This window comes from Arvicanthis niloticus, chromosome 17 (genome assembly GCF_011762505.2).
Source record: "Arvicanthis niloticus isolate mArvNil1 chromosome 17, mArvNil1.pat.X, whole genome shotgun sequence".
Taxonomy (NCBI): Eukaryota; Metazoa; Chordata; class Mammalia; order Rodentia; family Muridae; genus Arvicanthis; species Arvicanthis niloticus.
This window is the reverse complement of record NC_047674.1, coordinates 21,645,349-21,664,971: the sequence shown is the minus strand read 5'-3', so window position 1 is coordinate 21,664,971 and position 19,623 is coordinate 21,645,349. Positions and strand designations below refer to the sequence as shown.

General features: G+C 41.1%; 1 protein-coding gene across 2 annotated transcripts in view; it reads right to left on the bottom strand.

Annotated features, from left to right (window-relative positions):
• Positions 1-19,623, bottom strand: part of Col4a4 (collagen type IV alpha 4 chain) — a 124,412-nt gene that overhangs the window by 71,584 nt on the left and 33,205 nt on the right. For both annotated transcript variants that reach the window (XR_013104625.1, XM_076914916.1), the window contains exons 5-12: positions 15,242-15,376; positions 14,079-14,123; positions 13,175-13,291; positions 4,375-4,443; positions 3,239-3,274; positions 1,677-1,739; positions 320-355; positions 88-129 (exon numbers count right to left, since the gene is read on the bottom strand). Coding sequence is in view for 1 of the 2 variants with exons in the window: in XM_076914916.1 (XP_076771031.1) it covers positions 88-129; positions 320-355; positions 1,677-1,739; positions 3,239-3,274; positions 4,375-4,443; positions 13,175-13,291; positions 14,079-14,123; positions 15,242-15,376 (543 nt within the window). In the remaining variant the exon portion in view is untranslated. The remainder of the gene's footprint in view (positions 1-87; positions 130-319; positions 356-1,676; positions 1,740-3,238; positions 3,275-4,374; positions 4,444-13,174; positions 13,292-14,078; positions 14,124-15,241; positions 15,377-19,623) is intronic.

Here is a 19,623-nt window from a genome sequence, read left to right as displayed (position 1 = left end):
ACAATGAACACAAATGATCACAACAGCCATTTTTACTAGAGAAAGCACACATCCTGGCATCCCCTCTTCCGCACAAGGATCCCTTACCGGCTCTCCCCTTTGCCCTTTCAGTCCCATGGCAGGAGTTCCCTGAAAGGAAAAGAAAATAAATCCATTTGCTTCTTAGTTTTAAAAGGGCAACTACAAGCAATTAAGACTTCTAGCCATTCAACTCATGAAGGTTTATTTAAATGGGAAACTCTGTGCCTGAGACAGGTGTCAATGATCAGTTATCTCACCGGAGGGCAGGCACTCGTGATGTATTGCATTCAGAACTTACCTTCAACCCAGGGCTCCCAGGATGACCTATAGGGCCCTAAATCAATGAAAAAAAAAAATCAACTATAATCATAGTCATCAGAACATCTCCCTTGGCCACCCAAGTTTCCATTAGGAAACACTTTTGACTGTAAGGCATGCCTCTGCTCTTTCTTATAAGGAAAATAAACATTTGATCTCATGTGAGTAATGAGAAAAATCACGGTTACCAGAGCCTGAAAAAGGCTGAATAGGAAGATGGAGGTGAAAGAAGAGCTAGCTAATGAGACCGCAGATACAGTTAGTCAAAAGAATTGACTGCTAGTGGTCTATGGCAAGGGAGGTGACAGTCAACAATTCACATTTCAAAATGGCTAGCAAGAATGATCAATGCTTCCAATACAAAGAAACGATGGGTGTTACAGGCAATGGATGTACTAACTATCCTGCTTTGGTCATTGCACATTAAACACATGTGTCCAAATATCATGGTGTACCTCATGAATACATACAATTGTATATACGTTCAAGTACATGTGGGCACACATGGTGTAGGTGTATGTGTATGTGTGTATGATACATGTAGAATCCAGGATCCATCTCAGATGTCATTTCTTGTTTTAGAGACAGTATCTCCCTCTGAAATCTGGGGTTCACTAATTAGGCTAGGCTAGCTGGTCAGGAAGCCCCAGAGTTCCACCCATGTCCATTTCCCCAGGACTGAGATTAGAGGCATGTACTTCCATGCTTGGGTCTTTTATATGAGTTCTGGGATAGAACTCAAGTCCTCAGGCTCATGTGGAAAGCTATTGCTTTGGCTCTGTGTGCACAATTATGTGTCATTAAAAATGATAAGGACACACAGTACACTTTTAAACATTGATGAACTATCTTTCTGTGTGGACAGTGGCTTCTTCTGGGGAACCTGTCTATCAAGACAGTTTCCTGCCAATAAAGGTGGTGTCTTAGTGTTTTACTGCTGTGAACAGACACCATGACCAAGGCAAGTCTTACAAAGGACATTTAATTGGGGCTGGCTTACAGGTTCAGAGGTTCAGTCCATTATCAAGGTGGGAGAATGGCAACATCTAGGCAGACATGGTGCAGGCAGAGCTAAGAGTTCTATATCTTCATCTGAAGGCTGCTAGTGGCAGATTAACTTCCAGGCAGCTTGGATGAGAGTCTTAAGGCCCATTCCCACAGTGACACACCTACTCCAACAAGGCCACACCTATTCCAACAGGGCCACCCTTCTAATAGTGCCATTTCCTGAGCCTAGCATATACAAACCGTAACAGGTGGTTCATCAGCCTGACGCAAGAATGCAGTTTTTGCTGCACTGTTAGCTACAGAGGGGGAGGGTCAGCAGCTATACTTACTGTTAGCCCTGGTGCACCTGCATGCCCCATGGGCCCGGTTGGTCCTTGTGCACCCCTAGATCCCTAGAGAGGGAAAGAAAGAGAGAAAGATCAGCACGTTTACTATGAAAACCACAGTTACTGCTAACAGAAAGGATGGCATGTAAGCCCAAGTAGATAGAAAGCCTGAGAAACAGCAGTCCCTCCCCACACACACACATATGGTCAGTGAGAGTATCCTCAGCAGTTAGGAGCACCAGGCCAGGAAGGGTGACCCACTCTGTTGCAGGGCTCCTTTCAGGTCAAGAGAACAATAAACACCTCACAAACAAATCTTGTAATAATAAAAACCAAACAAGAGAACTTCATTAGCTCTTCCCAATTTCAACACAGCTTTATGCATATCAAGATGTCTGTTCATATTCGTCTTGTGTAATATGCATATTTAGAGACATGTTTAGTTCATGTCTGTAGCCAATTGCCTGCACATATATCTGTGTACCATGTACATACAGAGGCCAGAAAAGAGCATTGAATTCCCTAGACTTAGATTCACAGACAGTTATGACCCTCCATGTGGGTACTGGGACCAAAGACCAGGACCTCTACAAGAGCAGTAAGTCCTCTTAAGCATTGAGCCATCTCTCCTGCCCCATATTTAAACACTAATGTGTCTGTACTTTTAAAAATATGCTTGAAATGTGGATTAGAGGACCAAAGTGAATAAAATGCTATCCCCAGCTCAAGATCAAGATTATTCAGACTTAAGCAATTTTCTGTCTCATGTAAGCCAGCATCATAGGGGTGGCTGGGAAATCCTGGAAAGCTGGAGAGAGCAGCCCCCTGCTCTACAGCTCACATCTGATGACTTATGAGTATGAAGCTCTGCCCTCTTCAGGGGGATGAAGAGGCATTTATTTCAACAGTGACATCAAAAGCATCTCATTTATTACATGGAATCGAGCTTCTGCACAGTTAGGGAACTGGCCTGGGAGAGTAACTCTATGAGTCGCTGGGAGCCACAAAGCAGAATCGCAGGTTAATCACTGGGAAGCAAAATTGTTTTCATGTTCAATCTTGTAAACACTGATAAACTAGAAAGGCTAAATATGACCATTGAAATCCAAACTCCAGGGAGATGAAAGTGGGGGTAAAATAGCACTAAACAGTTATTAATTTGGCAGGTAAAAATTCTACAGAAATGGTACAAAATTTCATTTGCTATATTTATGTAGGAGGATAAATACATATATATATATTTCTAAAAGTTAATTTCCCACAGGTCTGCAAATGACTAGCAATGCTAAATGATTATTACCAGACAATGTGTGTGTGGGTGTGGTGGAAGAGGCAGCTTGCTGGGTTCAGCAGCTGCTTCCTGGTGGGTGAACTGGAGCACCACCGCACACAGACTCAACACCCTACTCCCAGTAATACAAAATCCTTATTTTTTGACAAGCGATCACATTTTTATTCTATACTATGTGGGTCCCACACATTTTGTAGCTGTTCCTGCTGAACTTAAAATCTGAAGAGCTATTTGAAGAGAAGATGGACACCCATGGTCTTCCCGGAAGACTTACTGGTAAGCCGGGTGGTCCTGGATCCCCACGGTCTCCCTGCAATGACATCATTATACTGTTATACAAGAGGAGGACATTTTTCTAGGACACAGATAACTCCAAGAGAGAGAAGTGCAGCATGACAGATCTGTACTAGCCCAGGCAGGCAGCATATGCACTTTGTCACTATTGAGAAACAACCGTGCAAGGGCTCTGTGGTGGATCTCTTTCCTTATTCCCTGTCTATCTAATGGAGACTAGAACAAGACTGGTGGAGTCAGAACAACATAGAAGAAAGATGTGGGTTGTACTTCTGCTCATCTTACCTTAGCATCTTGACCAAAATTCCTGTTTCCTCACAATACACCTATCTCTGATCTAGTGAACTCACCAGACCTTGCTCTAGAACGATAGTTCTGAACCTGTAGGTCCCAACCCCTTTAGGAAGGTCACATATCAGCTCTCCCACATATCAGATATTTACGTTACGATTCATAAGAGTAGCAAAATTCCAGTTGTGAAGTAGCAACTTTATGGTTGGAGGTCACCCCAACATGAGAAACTGTATTAAAGGGTTGCAGCATTAGGAAGGCTGAGATCTACCTCTCAAGTGACAGGAAGAGATCACAAGGGGAGCCCTCCCCCCCACCCCCCACCCCCGCTAGGGAGTCCAGATCTAACACTCAGCTTTATGTTTGATTGCTTTGCATGAGGATCAGAGTGTGTGTATGCTCTTAGATGCAGGCTCTTTCTAAACACGAGTTACACTTAAGATACAATTTAAGATTTTATCACTTTTTGGTATTGACATTCCTGTGGTATTAGTCTCACCTTGCTGTTCAACCAAAGCCTCCTCACGGTACTCAGTCTTACTATTCTCAGGTCAGTCCATAGCAACTGACTACCTGGTCCAAATAACAATAATGATGTGTTCTTATAATTCCAAATGTATAAGACACAAGGCAATCTACAGCCATAGAGAATAAGGCCCATGCCTTCCTACAAGAGGAACAGAGCCATCTTGTTGTGTGAGGTTAATGACAAAATAAAATAAAAAAAAATCAGTGCATCCAATAATACTTTGTAAGAAATCCCTGCCTGTGTGTTTCCCACTGGGAAAATGGCTTTGTTAAACCCACAATGGCCATAACACTCACCTGAATACCTTTAAAGCCACCTGAAATGAACACCGATCTCCCTTTTTCACCATCTTCCCCAGGCTGACCCTGAAAAGGAGACATTCACTTAGGAAAAAGATAGACTGCCACTTCAATGTTTTCTCTTCTATGTGAAATATTAGTCACCAGTAAAAAGCACTGTAGCCATTTCACTGGGATGGACTTATGGTCTCCCTAATTGCTACTGGCCAGAGGTCCAAGGTCCTCCTACACCTCTGCTCAGCCATTCAGTTAGGCAGACCACTCACTAATGGTCACTTACTATTATGAGACAGAAAGACTACATTTTCCTCATACTATAATGCAAAGCATTATTCTTTTTTTATTAGCAAAATTTAAGCTTTTATTTCAATGTATTTCAAATAATGCTTTCTGTCATGTTGTTGATTTAGCATTTAGAGTAAACAAAGTAAAAAAAATGCAAACAAAGTAAGAAACACTAGTTATATTCAGCAACAAAATATTTATCACAGTCCAAATGTCAGAAGTCTGTAGTCCAGCCAGTGCCAAAGAACCAGTTATGTTTGAATCCTACTATCTGGACTAGAAGGCAGGAATTCCTCTATCTTTACATAGTAGAATTATTCTTAAAAGTAAGTAATTTTGCAATTTAATTACTTGACCCATTTCGGTATTTTATCAAAGAAGAGCTTGTATGACTTTTCTAGGACCAAATTTCAAACTTTACAGCAGCTGCCCTTTTGTGAAACTGCTCCCGTTTTGTTTGGTTGGTTGCTTGACTAACTGGCTGGTTTTTGAGACATGGTGTCATTATGTAGCAGTGGCTGACAAGGAATTGGCTGTTTAGCTTAGGCTGCTCTGGAGCTCACAGAGACCAGCCTGCCTCAGCCTCCCTCCCACATGCTGGGATTAAAGGCATGTGCTACTATGTCCCCACTGTTTAGAGCAGTTTTAGACGGTCAATGAAATAGCTCAATGAATTCCATTATAATTTTCCTATAGAACAACTTAAAATCCCAGTTACCATCTTATATTAAATTGCTTGCATTAACCCAGAATTTCTGCTTTATTCATATTAGCAAGCTCAGTGAAGGAGCGTAAATTTCTCAAGTTGATCCCACTCATAAAAACGCTTGACTTGGTTTCCAGGGGGAAGACGCTCCGTGGCTTCCTGGTAAGTCATATCAACTGTTTCCTTGACTAATCAGCTTTGCTTTCTCAGGCAGCTGTGGCTTCCTACATGTCCAGTCTGTGTGGATCTCAGTTCCACACTGACTTAGATCAGTTAATGAGGTAAGTGGAAGTGGACGGCATAGCTGACAAAGGTTAGAGCGGAAACTTGGAGACAGAGAGCCTGGGTTTGATCCCCAGATTTAAATACATAAATAAATAAATACATAAATAAATCCTTCACTGCTAGCTCCTTGATTCACAAATCACTACATGAATAAACAGACTGGTCATGATCAGTGATGAATTAGATATCATGTGTTTCGAAGCTTACTGTGACGGAGCACAGCATAAGCCCGCCATGATTGATCACTGCACTTCTTGGTCCATTGAATTATAAGCATATATTAGTTATGTGTAATAAAGGTTTTTGTTCTGACATTTTCATAATATACATATCGTATCTCATTCATAGTCACCCAGTTTCTCTTGTCTCCCTCCCACTTCTGCCGAGCTCCCTCTTCCCACATAGTTAGTGTCCCTTTGCTTATTTATTATTATTATTTTTTTTTGTAACCCAGTGAGTTTCACTCAGGTTGTCTATAGGAACATGGGTGGGACTTTGTCTGCAGGAGTGTGACGGAATATCTTTTATTCAGACATGTGTATACACACACACAGAGTACAGCACACCAAAACACATTGATATGTTGCTTCCTTTTCTCTCAGATATAAACCCAAGTGACAGTTTTACAAAAATGGCTTTTTTTTTTTTTTTTTTTGGTTTTTCGAGACAGGGTTTCTCTGTGTAGCCCTGGCTGTCCTGGAACTCACTCTGTAGACCAGGCTGGCCTCGAACTCAGAAATCCGCCTGCTTCTGCCTCCCAAGTGCTGGGATTAAAGGCGTGCATCACCACTGCCCAGCTACAAAAATGGCTTTTTGAGAGAGGGAATTAGTCTCCGAAGATGAAATGGAAAGAAACACAAGAGAGACATTAACAGCCTTGCCAGTGAAACTCAGGTAGAGCATAAGTGGAGTTAGAGAAATCATGGCCACCGCAGCACCTAGGGCAGGTAGACTCAAGCAAGGGGACACAGACTGTGATGGAGACATTTCTCAATAATTAAAACTGACCCAAAATTGAAAGAGCATGGCATTTTTCATAGCATGGAAAAAGGTTAATTTGGTATTATATATTACATGATAGGGAAACAGAAAATGCCATTCAAAATAGTCTGGAGAAAAAAAATTTTTTTAACTATACAACTCAACGCTTTGATTCTCAATGTTAAAAGTCACAAAGTATTACATAAATATTTGTTCTATTTCTTTTACTTCATACATTTATAAGTGGCAGCAAGTTTTTAACAGATTAACGAGACATTTAAAAGGTCACAAGACAGTCATAACTGAGTTGCTCTGGGTAGCCTTAGCACTCAGGACAGTCTCACTTTACAGGCACAGTGATCAGAATCAACAAAAGAAGGAATGCTGCTTAACAACGGAACAATCCAACCCTGTGGTCAACACTGCCTGCTACTTCACTGAGAGCCCCTGACCTCCAAAATGCCTCAGCCTCATTCAGTAGAAGAAGGAGGAGCTTCCTCTGTGTGCATTCATCTCACTGCACTGGAACTTGGAGAAGGGTGTGCTTGACTGAGAACCTTAACACCAATGATGATTTATATGTGATGTAAAGAACAGAGCCAGCTTGGAATTTGTTCTGAGTTCTAAGTTCAGATCAGTTCTCCTTTGGTCCAGAGCACAGGGAAGATGACTAATGAGAAAATGCACATCTCTGATAGTGGCAATAAGAAACCTCTTGGGAGATTTTAAGAAGAAATATTTAGCCTTCCGGTCTGTGCCCGAGCACTGAGCAGATTCCGGGCAGCAGCTCTGCACCCAATCTCACAAAACACAGAGGAAGTGTGGCTCCCAGAAGCTCTAACCTGGGCAGTATCTTAGGTAAGGAGACAGCAACACCTGCCCCAAACAGGGAGTAACTGGGACCCACTGTAACCCAGGAATTCACTCCTGGCCAGGAGCACTGGTCTGGTCTGTACCCGAGCACTGAGCAGATCTTGGACCTCAGCTCTAACCTCAGCAGCAACACCCACTCCACACAGTTCTGATACAACCAAGATAATAGGAGAGACAGGCTCCAGTCAGAGACAGGGCAGGTAGCACTAAGGAGATCCAGATGGTGAAAGGCAAGCACAAGAACATAAGCATCAGCAACCCAGGGTACTTGGCATCATTAGAACCTAGTTCTCCCACACTAGAAAGTCCTAAATTCCCCATATCACTAAGAAAGCAAGATTCAGATTTAAAATCACTTCTAATGATGATGATAGAGGACTTTAAGAAGGACATAAATAACACTCTCAAAGAAATTGAGGAGAACACGGGTAAACAGCCCTTAAAGAATCCCTTAAAGAATTACAAGAGAACACAACCAAACAGTTGAAGGAATTGAACAAAACCATCTAGGACATAAAAATGGAAGTAGAAACAATAAAGAAATCACAAAGGGAGACTACCTTCAAGATAGAAAACCGAGGAAAGAAATCAGGAGTCACAGACACAAGCATCACCAACAGAATACAAGAGATAGAAGAGAGAATCTCAGGTGCAGAAGATACCATAGAAAATATTGACACAACTCTCAAAGAAAACACAAAATGCAAAAAGTTCTTAACACAAAACATTTAGGAAATCCAGGACACAATGAGAAGACCAAATCTAAGGATAATAGATATAGAAGAGAGTGAAGATTCCCAACTTAAAGGGCCAATAAATATCTTCAACAAAATTATAGAAGAAAGCTTCCCTAACCTAAAGAACAAGATGCTCATAAACATACAAGAAGACTATAGAACACCAAATAGACTAGATCAGAAAAGAAATACCTCCCATCACATAATAATCAAAACACCAAATGCACAAAACAAAGAAAGAATATTAAATGCAGCAAGGGAAAAAGGCCAAGTAACATATAAAGGCAGACCTATCAGAATTACACCAGACTTCTCACCAGATACTATAAAAGCGAGAAGATCCTGGACAGATGCCATACAGACCCTAAGAGAACACAAATGCCAGCCCAGGATACTATAACCAGCAAAACTTGTTGGGGTCCACACTAGCCCCACGTTGGGGTGGCCAAAAAATGTCGCGGCCCGAGCAAAATGTTGAGGACCAGGCTGACCCATGTTTGGGCGGCCACTGTATCCCGGCCCAAGCTGCCGCTCCGGTCCGCAGGTCAGGGTTCAGCAAGAGCAAGAGTGAGGATGGACTCAAAGAATGCAGACCAGACAGAGTGTAATTCAATCCCGTTTAATCTTCAATCTAAGTCCTAAGTCTTGAGTTCCTAGTGCCTAGTTCCTAGTGCCTCCAAGTTCCAAGTTTCTTCTTCCAAGTGCCAAGTGCCTAATGTCTAATAACTACTCCAAGTTGTACTCCAAGTTGTACTCTCTGAAGTGTCTCCTAAAAGTGTCTCCTCTGTCTGCTGTGTCTGATTCTCTCTAGAGCCAAGTGTCTTCTACCTAATGTCTGATGTGTCTGATTCTGATCTGTTCTGGCTCTGCCTTTTATATGTCTTACTTCTAAGCCATGCCTCTAAGTTATACCTTTAATCATGCCCTTAGGTCTTGTCTCTAAATCTGATCTCTACACTTCTAAATTACACACCTTTAATCTCACACACCTTTAATCTCAAGGTATCTAAACCAAGATTATCGGAGTGTGCTCAGCTGTTGTAGGCTATTGTAATCCAAGTCACATGTCAGGGTATACGGCTCAAGATGGCTGCAAAGCTGATAGCCGCTTTCTGCTAAAAGTCGGCCCCCAACAAAAACTCTTAATTATCATAGATGAAGAAACCAAGATATTCCACGACAAAACCAAATTTACACAGTATCTTTTTACAAACCCAGCACTACAAAGGATAATAGCAGGAAAGCTTCAATACAAGGAGGGACATTCTACCCTAGAAAGAGCAAGAAAGTAATCCTCTTCCAAAAAATCCAAAAGAAGATAGCCACACAAACAATGCCACCGCTAATAACAAACATAACAGGAAGCAACAATCTCCTCTACTTAATATCTCTTAACATCAATGGACTCAATTCCCCAATAAAAAGACATAGGCTAACGGGCTGGATACATAAACAAGACCCAGCATTTTGCTGCATACAGGAAACCCACCTCAGTGACAAAGTGAGACTCTACCTTAAAGTAAAAGGCTGGAAAACAACTTTTCAAGCAAATGGTCCTAAACCTAAACAAGCTGTAGTAGCCATTCTAAAACTTCCAGCCTGAGAGCACAAAGGGAGGGACTCATGGCTCCACCTGTATAGGTAGTTGAGGGTGGCCTTGCCAGGCATCAGTGGAGGTAGACGACCTTGATGCCTGAAAGTTTGGATTCCCTAGTGTTGGGAAGTTTGAGAGCAGGGAGGCAGGAATGGGAGGATGGTGGGAGCACACCCTCATAGAAATAGGAGGGGGGTGGGATAAGGAGTTTTGGGGAGGAATGGGAGAGGAGATAATATTGAAAGGTAAATAAAATATCCAATTAAAAAAACAGATAATGGGTTTGGCAATTGTAGTTGAGCAGTCAAGACTTTTTGTCAACAATTTATTACGGGGATTTCATATAATCCTCAAGGACAAGGTATTGTGGAAGAGGCCCATGGAACTTTAAAAAGATTGGTGAGACATACTGTTGCTGAGACAAAGAATGATGCCGACCTATGAGCTTGCTGAGTGCCCTGACAAGGGTGACTAGAGAGCTGTATTGGACATATGTTCCTAACCCACCTTTGCTTGACTATATCCCAGATGGGACAAGCTGCCTTGCCTCAAGTTTTTAGACCTTGTGGGATAGAGAATCAAAAAGAGAAAATATGTCTCTTGTATTCTTCTTAAAGGTGCCCAGCTATAAGGACTCAATCATGTACCAGTCAAGAAATCATTCCAATATGGGAAATAACAGTCTATTTTTGGAAGACTGTATCTGGACTTTGTCAGAGACATATTTGGAAGCTAGCTGTAGCTTGCTATGATGTTAGGATAGCAAGAGATAATGTTGGGACAGGATCTGGATTTCAAACAAGGGTTAGTGCAGGTTTTAAGGCTCTTTTAATTGTCAAGCTAAAATTGGTTTTGTCTCTTCTAGAGCATTTATTGTAAGTTGCATGACTTTATAATTTCCAATTATGTTAGTGTGTTGAAACCTGGCATGTCTGTTATGGGAGTCTATCAACCAGCTTTCATCTCACCGCCCTGAGTATTAGAAAACCTTGATTAGCTGAAAAAAGCTTGAAAGTGCTAGAAGAAGTGAGTTAGGCTTTAAGCAGAAGCAAGAGGGTAGCAGGCTTGATAATTGCTGGTATAACAGCTTTAATTCCATTAATTGCTAGTACCACTGCTTCTGCAATAGCATTGACACAAGGAGTTAAGACAACTATTTTTGTTAACCATCTAGCAAAAAAAAAAATGTTACTCATGTATTGAGTATACAAAAGGATTTATATAGGTATCTGGAACAACAAATGATGCTCTATAACCCATTCAAATTATCTGGAGGAGGTTCAGGGTTCAAGAGTTAGGAGTCATCCCAAGTGTCATGACAAATATCATTGGAGTAGTGTTACTTTTGAAATTCACAATGATTGTCATTATAATTAGAAAAAAGTTTAAAGATACCTGTAGGATATTTGGCATAATCCAACACCTCTCTGGGTATGTTAACTTTGCATAGTGAGATTATGAATTTAAAAAATGCTGCTATGTTGACCTTTGATGCTGCAGATAATGCTGATAAAATTATCCATGGCCTGAGCTCAGTATTTTCATTTTGGACAAACCTCAGGAATGGCATATATAGCTTGATCAGGCTAGCCCTTCTTGTCCTGGGAATACTTTTATTCCTGCCCATCATGTTAAAGCTTATCTTTAACAACATCAACATGTTGGCAGCCAAAGTACATGGCTTAAACCTGAAAATGGACCCCCAGACAGAGTTATTAAATTAATAGGCTGGCAAGCCAAGGACAGGTAAGATTCTGCACAGAGCCTTACCAATCTAAAATAGAAGTGCATTACTTTTGATAATGCATATTCCATAACAGGTAAGGAAGGCATTCTTGTCAGAGTGACCTAAGACAGGCTCAGACTTGTTAATGAAATAAAAAAGGGGGAGAGGTCGAGGGCCTTTGAGGCTGTTTGGCAAGAAGCTGACATAGGCCAAGGACAAGGAAAGGGGCTGCTTGGTAGGAATATGACATTGACCAAAGACAAGGAAGTAGGCTTCAGGCAGGAATCTGACATTAGACTAGAACAGAGAAGTAATTTCAGGTAGGAGTCTAAATTGTAGGCTACAACAAAGAAGCAATCTCAAGCAGGAGTCTAAATATTAGGCCAAAATGAAGAAGTAATTTCAGACAGGAATCTAAATTTTAGGGTAGAACAAAGAAGTAGGCTTCAGCCATGAAAATGACCTTGGGCTAGGATAGGGAAGTAGGCTCAGATACTTTGGTCATCCTGATAAGCCTTTACAAACAGTGATCATGGGGAATGTTCACCTAACTGGGTTTAATTCCTTGCTTTTTCTTTGACTATTTGTGTTTATTGTATTGCTTGTTCCTTGACTATTTGCATCTATTATATTGCTAGACCCTCAACCTAGAACTGACCTTATTACATGCATGTAATTAAAATGGTATAAAAGCATAAAGGAATAGGGGGGATAGGATGGGGGTTCTAGGGAGGGGAAATGGGGAAAGAGAATGACATCTGTACTGTAAATAAATAAATATCCAATAAAAATAAAATTAAATAATTTTTTTAAAGAAGAAATATTTAAATAGCAAAGGAGAAGAGCTGAAAGACAGCCATACATAGAAAGTCAACTTGTTTCTTAAAGGAAAGATTGTATGTATGTATGTATGTATGTATTTCTATTTATTTATTTATTTATTTATTTATTAACTAATATATTTATAATTATTATATATTTATTTAATATATAAATATATTATATATTTATTATAAATTCTTTTGTTTTATAAATTTTATAAATAACATATGTAAAAATATATAAAGCATATAAATATTATGTGGATAATATCAATAATAATTTTATTTTTTATTTAAAAATTTCTCAATTTATAATAGTTCTTTGAGAATTTCATACAGAACATTTTGACTCAGGCCAAATCATGCCTGAGTTTTACTCAAGTGAGAGATCTGGAAAAGTGGGCTGTGAGAATAAGGGACGTCCCTTGCTGAAGCTATCTTTAAATACAAATTCACCCTGAGTGGTGGGGTTATAAGTTTTGGTAAACTGCCTCCTCCTTTAACTATGCAGGCTTCATGCAGGAACTAGAAATGACTTAATGAAGTCAGTTAGTTCACATCCCTTCTTAATGCCACTCAGTGTCTTCCCTTTCCATAGCCTACGACACCCCTACATGCTCTGGTTCTGCCCACTTCGCCACCCCCGTCCCAAGCGCTCAGTTTAGTTGACCATGCTGCAAGCAAAGGTGCAGCAATGCCAGCCAGTTCGCGAGTATACCAAACTGGTTCCTGCAATAAATAAAGTCTTTTCACTTAGGATCACGCTAGGCTGTGCTAATGGTGTCTTACAGGGGGGCCGCCTGGGCCAGGGGCTCCTCTTTCTCCTGGATATCCCGGATCACCTCGTGAGCCATTGTAGCCGTCCACGCCAGGTTTGCCTCTGGGTCCAGGAGGCCCTGGGTGACCCTGGGGAAGACAAAACTGTGAGTGACATATTTCTACAAGAAAACCCTAACATGCACCCCAAACTACAGAAACCATGACCCTTTGTTTACTTGTTTCATTTTGTGAGGTGCCCTAAGAGTGTTACCTGGTAAAATTACAACTTTAAAGTTCACTCTGTCCAGGGCAAGTTAATTTAGCTTAAGTTATTTTCCTGCTATGGAAACTTCTGCTGCATTCTAAAGTTCCTCAAACCCCACTTTCTTCTTTCCCTGGGCTTCTGCGCTGTATGACTCTCAAAAAGTTACTTGCAAAGCTGGGGCGCACCAGAAAATGAGGGTTCTCTTATGAGCACACATTTCATTCCAGAGCACTGTGCATGACGAGACAGGTATATCTAGCGTCTATTTTGGATTTGATTTCTTCTTCATTAATTTGTTTGAAGACTTTGCTCTTCATGTAAAATGTTTTGGTGTGAGAGTTATTGCACAAGAATGAAGAATAAGCACTCTTTAATGACTATACAAAATGTAAGAGTAAGAACTAACCATACATATTTTTTGAACATCTGCTTTTCATGGACTTCGTTTACGTTGGTATTTGTTTTTGTTTTTGTTTTTTTCCTTTAAAGACAGGTTCTCCTTATGCAAACCACTGGATGGTCTCAAATGCATAATCCCTTTGTCTCAGCCTCCCAAGTACTCAGATGGCGATGGCGTGTGTGCACCACCACACTCTGTTTCACTTTAAAGCTTCTAGTGACTATTTCTTCCTTTCTTAAAACAATGGAGCAAAGTGAGGGGACACTTACAGGTACACCATCTACTCCTGGAAATCCAGGGACACCAGTTGGACCCTAATTCCAAAATATAAAACAAAGATGTAAACACAACTAATTATTAGAAAGGCAAGTCTACTTACTTGAAACTGTTAACAGTGATTCCAAATCAAAAGCCCTTAACAGTCAACTATCACATGTAGTTCATTGATTGTCCAAGAACCCAATGTTTAAGAAGCAAACACCAGCACTCAGAAATCCTTCCCAGGACAACAGTTTCTTAATACAAACAGTAACAACTGACGGGGCTGCATCCTAGCTTATACAGAGTTATGAAATAATTTCATATTTTCACCAACAGGAAACAGGCCATGGTTTGACACAAGGAATGGCATATTCCATGGTATTTTCTCAAGACATAAATGTGGATTAAGATATTAACACAGGATAATCTCTAAGACATATGGTTGACTTATGGAGAAATGAAAGGTTTGGCCTGGCCCACATAATGCTTCGTTTGGGTTGTTCAAAAAAGCAGATGAACATCAGCAGTCTTCCCTGGGCACATTTAGAGATTAAAGGGATGTTCTAGAAGGGCCTGCTTCTTGGGAGAGGGACCGAGAAAAAGACTGGTTCCCACAGTCTTGTGTCTTAGTTCTCGACTATGTGCAGTTGTGCACTATTCGTAAGCCTGAGTGTTCTAAAGAGATGGGTGGAATAATTTGTCCTTTAATGAGATAACGTAGTTTTCCTTCCCAGAATCCCCACCCATGGTGAAGCAGCTTACCAAGCTAGGGGCATGCAGCTTCATAAATCTGCACCCTGCCTTAAATTATTCAGAAGAGCATCTTTCTACCTTCCTCTTCTCTAAGCATGTTTCTAACACTTTGGGCGGGCTTCCCCAACAGTTTAGGTTTCCTTCATCTTTTCCAAACTTCCCCTGCCTGTCATGTAGCTGCTTGTCTGTCATGTATCTTACCTTTACATCCATGCCTGTGGGACTCCAGGCCAGCTAACCTGCATGGGTTTTTTCCTTTTTCTCTTTGACTCCTTTAGGCAGCTGCAGAGATTTATAGCTTGCTTATCTGGGGCCAAAGTTTTCCTTCAAATACCAATATTATCCTCAGACTTTTAAACAAGCAAACAAACACATCCTGAGCACTGGAGGTTGGTAGGATGCTGAACAACTCACTCACCTTGTCTCCTTTCTCTCCTGGTAGTCCAGGCAGGCCACTGTCACCTCTCAGACCTTTTTCTCCTGGAATCCCAATGGGTCCCGGGGGTCCCAAGGGTCCTATTGGTCCCTGTGGTCCCAGTGGTCCTGGGTGACCCTGAAATGGAAAGGAGAGACAAAGAAGCTGTAAATAGTGTTTGCTAACACAGGCATGTCCCTGTGAGTATAGAAAAATCAGAACATTAAAGTTGAGCAAATCCTAATAGAAACACAAACAACGGCTATTACAAGTAGTGTACATAGCATTGTCTTTTCAAGCTGAATTCAAAGTCTGTGATAAATGTCCATTATTGTGTAAGTGCACATAAGTATTTGTGTGTATGTATGCATGTGTGCATGCATTCATGTGTGAATATTTGCATGTATTTATGCATACGTGCATATGTGTGTGCATGTATATAAGGGGACCTTATATGTTTGCAGATATGGGTGGGTTAAAGCTCTGTTATTTTCCCACTGCTGATTGCATTTGTAGGTCTTGAGATGGCTCATGAATCATAGAATTAAAAATATTAAACTCTTACCGCTACCATGTGAGGACCACAGCCATGAATGAAGGAGAAAGTGCCTGGTATATTTGAAAGGGACAATGGCTTTTATGTCCTGTAGCTGCCCTCCTCCAATACCCCTGTATAGTTAGTGATTTTGAACTGAGAAAAGATAATGCTATCAAAATATAATTTTGATTTACAGAAACTCAATCACTGATTTCTTTATAAAATTTTCAACCTATGGCAACAAAGAAGCTATTTGAATGGACTCAGAAGTATAGAATCAGCTTGTCCAAATAACACTGTGTCTCAACCTTCTGTCCATGGGATGGCAAATGAGTTTAGCTTGTTCTACCACCACATAGTTCAGCATGTGTTATATCTTATTAGAATTTGAAAACACTCCTCAAATTCATTCAAAGCTGGGCTATGGGGTTTTGTGATTCTTCAAAATTTCTAACATCCATAAGAAAAAATATTTTAGAGCCTCTTCCTCCCAACCTTACTCATTACTGCATCTTTTTTAAATGAACATCTTAGCTGGGCAGTGGTGGCTCATACCTTAGTCCCAGCAATTTGGAAGCAGAGGCAAGTGTATATCAGTGAGTTCGAGACCAGCCTGGTCTACAGAGTGAGTTCCAGGACAGCCAGGGCTACATAGTAAAACCCTGTCTCAAGAAACAAACAAACAAACAAACAAACAAATAAGTAAGTGAATATTTTAAAATTGTTTTATTGTAACATGTATGTGCCTGTGTGTGCACATGAACGTGTGCGTGTGTGTATGTGAGTGTGTGTGTGTGTGTGCGTGTGAGTGTGTGTGTGTGCAACATACATGCCCCAGAGATGTGTATTGAAATTGGAGTAAGTTCTTCCTCCTACCATGCAGGTCCCAGGGCTAGAACTCAGGTCATCAGACTTGATAGCAAATGACTTAACACTGAGCCATCTTGCTGCCCTGTAACTGCATTAGATGATCAAATGTCTTGGCTATGAGGACAGAAACTGATAAGTTTCAGCAGCTGGTCTGCTAAGATCGTATCTCTTAGATTTCTAGAACAAATGCAAGATGGTCTTGGAGATGTACAGCATTCTGGGAAAAATATTTTTTGCAGAGTCCTATATGTATAAAACTCTGAAATACCCTAAATCAAGGTGTTAGCCTCATTCATTTTGGGTACCTTGTCTTGTGTGATCCCATGAAGAAAGTATTGTGTGCTGGCAATTGAGGGGTGCTTCTAATAACCAGATGTTCCCCTAAAAGCAGAGCAACAGCCAGGCCTTCCCACCAGACTAACACATATGCCTGAATACCTTACATAATCACACAGGAGAGCATGCCAGTGGGAAGAAGATGTAACTGGGACCCAACCATTACCACACTTGAACCCTGCTTACACAGTAATGCTGACTTAGGCAGGCCCAGCCAAGCAGAGGGAGATGATGTGAAGGACTGAACTGGGTCCTGGTGAAGGAGCCACTCACAGCAATACAAGATAATTCAATACGATATCACTTGGATCACAGGAAAAACTGAGTAATGAAAATCCAGGAGCCTGAGACAGGGTGAACACATTGCATGACTTCTAACAAGGGAAGCACAATTTAGACCCACCCACCTGAGCTAAATATCAGAGAAAACATGGAAGGCAAGCAGCCGGGAAGGTGGCAGAGGGAGAAAGAGAGAGAAGCGAGTGATGTAGGCAAGAAAAGCAGCCCAGGAAGAAAGAAAAGGAAGTCATCCATCCTTGGTCAACAGCTAGAGGAGCCCCTGACAGGAGGGCACTGCTCAGTCACCCAGCCTTGGGCTGAGAGAACCAGGGCAAGTGTACTCTGAGGCTGAGCTGCTGACAGAGAGATGAGGGTGTGGGCAGCTAAACTCTCCTGAGCAAACAGGAGTCTTCAGGGAGGGTCTGAGGAGAATGTGCCATGCTGACGGCATTTACAAACAACCATCAGAGAGAGCAACAAAGATGCACTCTGGCTGACAGGGAACATGAGAAAGACAGTGATTACAGACCCAGGCAAAGCGTTCTGAAAGCTCAAGGCCACACTAGCTGTGTGTCCTTGAGTATATTATTTTTCTTCTAAAAATATCTCATTAGCATATATTAATTATACATAATAATGGGCTTCATTCTGACCTTTCTGGACTACATCCCTAACCTCTCTCATGCTCAGTATCTTCGTCAATAGCTTAGGGCCAAAAAGGATTAAAACCTGTTAAGCTGTTTAAAAGAGCATCTGTCGTGATAAATGTTAACCACTGTTAATATGCACTATTGTGAAAAATGTGTAAATGACAAAAACAAGTCACAGAACAGTTTGTCATATGCACCTAATCCTCAAGAAACAAGACAAAGCCTATGGCTGGCTATCTGTTTACAAGTGAAGGCTTCTAGAAGGGTATGCAAGCATGAGGGAAAGGAAAATACAAACCAGGGCCTTGTCGCATTCTCCTCCTGGTGCATCTTTTAATCAGCAACTGTGACCTTTGTAATAAAGATAAATTGCCATTTCTGTGTCACCATTAAGTCACCGATGCCACAGCATTACTGACAACCTTTAACATCTAACCCAGACAGTGCAATTGGAAACTGTTCTTTCTGTGTATTTTCCTTTTTTCTTCATCTTTTCCATCCTTGACATAATGGCTACAGTTAGTTGAGAATTAGAAAAGCTTGGAACTTTTAAGAATTCTGGTGTGTGTGTGTGTGTGTGTGTGTGTGTGTGTGTTACCAAATAGCAGTGATAAAGAAGAACTGTGAAACTCTGGGAACATGGGGAAGGTAGATCAATTTGCAATGAATAGCATGTACATTCTAGATCACAACCTGAAAGGACCTTTTTATCCTATGTCAATTAATCTTATAGCTAATATTAAACTTTTAAATGATATTAATTAACATACATTTAAAAGTTACCTTTTTTTCCCTAAATATGAAAAATCAGAAAACAATTGCTATTACAGTAAGTTTGGAAGTATCTTTTCATCCTGCAAGCAATTTGTACAACAGCTCCACGAAAATGATCTTCGAATACAGTACTTTACAACAATGTGCCATGGAGAACCCAGCAAGATGAACTCTCATATAAAAGGGAAACTAAGAAAGAGACGTCCAATTAACTGGCCATAAATCTCTTTAATGCGTTTCATTTCAAACATGTGATCCCAAATCCAGTAAGCAAATGGGAATTTGCAGAGGAAAAACAAGTGGGAGGGACTGGGGGAGTGAAGATGTTTGACACTGTGGTAAGACTGATGGAATTCCATTTAGTATGCTGTGGGAATGGGTCCCAATGAGAGAAAGAACCGTAAAAATACTTTGAAAACAAACAGCGAGGCAGAAAATAGCTCTTTGCATTACTGAGAGGAAGCAAACCTTCCTCCAGAGTCCCTTCCCCTGACCCCCGCATGCACACCCACTTCTGGCCATTTCTGGGAAGCGTTTATTTTCAAAGCTTGGAGCATGCTGTCTTTACTCACTGACAAGGGCCCTCCTTCCTGCCCTGCCCTCGGGTAACAGGCTCTCAAAGTTCCCATAGAAACACCACCTCACCCTGACCTCCTGCCCTTGCCCTTGAGAATAAAATGTCTTTCCAAGGTGCCAAAAAACACTTCTCACTGAGTTCCACCCACCTCTTACCAGTGCCCTCCAGGTAACCCTACACTCATTGAATGTAGACCTCCTGGGAGACAGTGTCCAAATTCATGATGGCAAGAAAGATGTATTGGTCAGCCTTTTCTTACTACAACTAAACAACCGAGAAGCAGAGTGATTTATAAAGAAAGAAGCTGGGCTCCGTGGTAAAGCACACACAGGGCATACATTTAATCTCCAGTATCACCAGA